General features: G+C 37.3%; 1 protein-coding gene across 1 annotated transcript; it reads right to left on the reverse strand.

Annotated features, from left to right (window-relative positions):
* Window positions 1–651: 651 nt before the first annotated feature.
* Window positions 652–1,074, reverse strand: LOC109012565 (glycine-rich protein 23-like). The gene has a single exon (XM_018994271.1). It carries the CDS (start codon window positions 1,072–1,074, stop codon window positions 652–654), a length of 423 nt encoding a protein of 140 aa, XP_018849816.1.
* Between the last annotated feature and the right edge of the window lie 2,111 nt (window positions 1,075–3,185).

Here is a 3,185-nt window from a genome sequence, read left to right on the forward strand (position 1 = left end):
AAAACCAACTTCAGTAGCTTACTACTCATGATGCGTACGTACCTATGTCTCACAACATGAACATAGCTAGCTAGCAATAAGCTAATTGTCTCAATCGAGTTTTGCTACATACAGTCACTTTTATATATTTATTGTACACTCTACTGATGTGATTGATCAAAATAATTATTTTATATTAAAAAAAATGACGCAACCAATCATATTAGTAGAGTGCGTAAAAAGTATGCATGCAAAAATAACTATACATTGAGTTTTTATTGCGTTAATTCCTATCATAATTCCATGTTAATTTCCAATGCAAATGAGAAGTAAACTTTATTTAACTGGCTTAATTAATGGATTAATTTCACGTATATTATAATAATATTAACTGATCAGAATATATCATGGGCTACAAGCTTAATTTGAATCAAACAATGCCTTATTAGACATTAATATTGTTCATCAATTCATGAAGAGCAAATTAAATTACAAGGGAAATAAGAGAATTTCACTTATTTCCTCATTATTAATATTCCTCACTAGAATCAGATGATGAAATAGGTGACTAGCTTGTACATAAACAAGCTTTAGCATCCTTATAACTTGACATGATGATCAGTACCAGCAGCATTAATAATAATGGTGGTAGGATATATAGGTTTTGAACTCTTAAGGCAATCCTCCCCCAATTCCACCACCAGCTCCTGCACCATAGCCACCGCCAGGTACAACACCAACTAAGTCGCTACCACCGCCACCGCCAAATCCTCCACCACCTCCACCTCCTAGCCCTCCAGCTCCAGACCCAAAACCACCTCCACCTCCACCTCCAAAACCAGATCCACCACCTATTCCGCCGCTGCCACCACCACCACCAAACCCTCCACCTCCACCTCCACCCAAGCCAGAACCCCCACCAAACCCTCCACCAGCTCCGCCACCTAGCCCACCACCATAACTAGGGGAGCTGTGGAAGAATTCTTTCTCCTCATTAAATGCATCATTTTGACTCATAAGATGCCTAGCATGAGTACTGGTGCAAATAAGTACTACACCGAGAAGCACCACCAAAAGAAGCTTAGAAGCCTCCATTACTGAGATATATACTACGTACGTTCGTACCAAAGATATATGATGAGAAACGAGGTTCGGAAAGGGAGCATATATAGGAATTTGGGAACTGATCAAAGTGAGGAAAGATGACGGTTGTGAAGGTCTTAAATTTGCACATACTCATGTCATCTATAATCCGTGCTTCCACAGCAAATGGAGCCAGCTGCGGCCACCAGTGAAAAAGCTGAGACCCATAATTCCATGTTGATGAGCAATTACCTGGATTTGCTCATATTCTTTGGCTTTTTTTCAGAGAAAAAAAAAACTACTTTTAAATTCTTTTTCCCGATCATCGAGTCTTACAGGGCATGACACAGTACTATCGCGGCGGCAAGTATACATGATGAGTCGTAGGGTATATATATACGTTGCAATAGTTTAGTATTTTATAATTGAAAAATACTTCAATCACAAAATAATTTAATAAAAATAAATCTACAAATTGACGTAGTTTGATGTGGCATATTAGATTGTAAAGTTATTTTTATTATAAAGTAGATTAATTAAAATATCCTATGAAATCATGTCATTTTTTATAAGTTTATAAGTTTGTAATGTAAATAGAATTTTTTATAATATGCTGATAGCTGCTTAATTTAATTAAAAACGGGTATTTGTATCTATTGTTTTGCGATGAAAATGATTATTTGTAACGAAAATATACTCATTTTAATTAAAAATAATTGATCGTAAATAAGCAGTTAATTTCATTATTGCAAATAGGAAAAAAATGTATCTATATATGAGTTGTTATATTATTGGTTGTAACGCCCGATTATTACTAATTTTAATGCATGCATCTAATTCTAAGTTGACAAAAAATTAATTAATTATTAAGGCAAAAGATTAAATATACTAACATAACATGAAACCAATTAATATTGATACCTCTCGTGACATAACATGCAGTACCCTACACAAAAGGACAAAAGATATATACCAGCTTACTATACATCCAAATTAAAAAATGACCCCTAGCTAGCTGCTGCGCGCATGCCTCCTGCCCAAAAAAGATGAGATTTAAAAAAAAAAAAAAAATGGTAACCACGTGACATGAATGATGCGCGGAGTTCCTTAATTATATGCAATGGCCTCATCATCATCAAGTATATGACTTTTAACTATATATTGTTCTCCTCCCAACCAATTACCAACCATATTGTCCGTTGACCACGTAACGGAGTCTTGCTTGCATGCAAGTGAGTTTTCTCTCTAGTGTAGAGTGAGTCTTTCGGGTTAGCCTGTGCTGGTCTGAGAGAGAGGTGATCATGGAAGAGAAGTTATCGAAACAATGGGAGAAACTAAGTCTAACAGAGAAGGAGAAGGAGGATCTAGCTCTACAACAGACAACATCAGGGACTTCTGTGAAAACAGAACACCTTTGTTTGCTTGTCATGATCGTGGCAGAAAAAACGATCAACAGGGAAGCATTCAAGAGCACTATGTCAAAAGTCTGGAAATGTGAGAGTTGGATACAATTCTCAGAAGTTGGTTCTAACAAATTCATCATTGAGTTCCACAGCAAAAAGGACCTGGAGAGGGTGATCAATGGTAGACCATGGTCATTCGACAGATGGCTACTGTGTTTTCAAGCTTTTAGTGGTTCAAAATCTATCAATGAAGTGCAGTTCACCACAGAGGAATTTTGGATTCAAGCTTACAATCTACCTTTTGATTGCATGAACCAGGAAGTGGGTTATCAGATTGGGAAAGTTCATTAAAGTTCATGTAGATGACAGAGGCATTGGCTGGGGAAAGCTTCTTAGAATAAGAGTGGAGCTCGATATCACAAAAGCTTTACTGAGAGGAATGTTCATCACAATAGAGGGGAAGAAATCCTGGGTGTATTTTAAATATGAGAGGTTGCCTTCAATTTGTTTTAAGTGTGGGATCATCAAACACTCCTTTTCTTTGTGCTCCAGTGGCAGGAGTGGAGAGGGGCAGGACCAATATGGATCCTGGCTAAGAGCTCCAAGTGTAAAGGAGAGTGAACTACAACAGAAAAGATATGGTGAAGACCATTACCAGGAGGCTCAGACTGAACCTCGTCCATGGAGGAAGACAGCAGCAGACAAAGAAGACACTTCTGC

This window comes from Juglans regia, chromosome 4 (assembly GCF_001411555.2).
Source record: "Juglans regia cultivar Chandler chromosome 4, Walnut 2.0, whole genome shotgun sequence".
NCBI classification, from domain to species: Eukaryota; Viridiplantae; Streptophyta; class Magnoliopsida; order Fagales; family Juglandaceae; genus Juglans; species Juglans regia.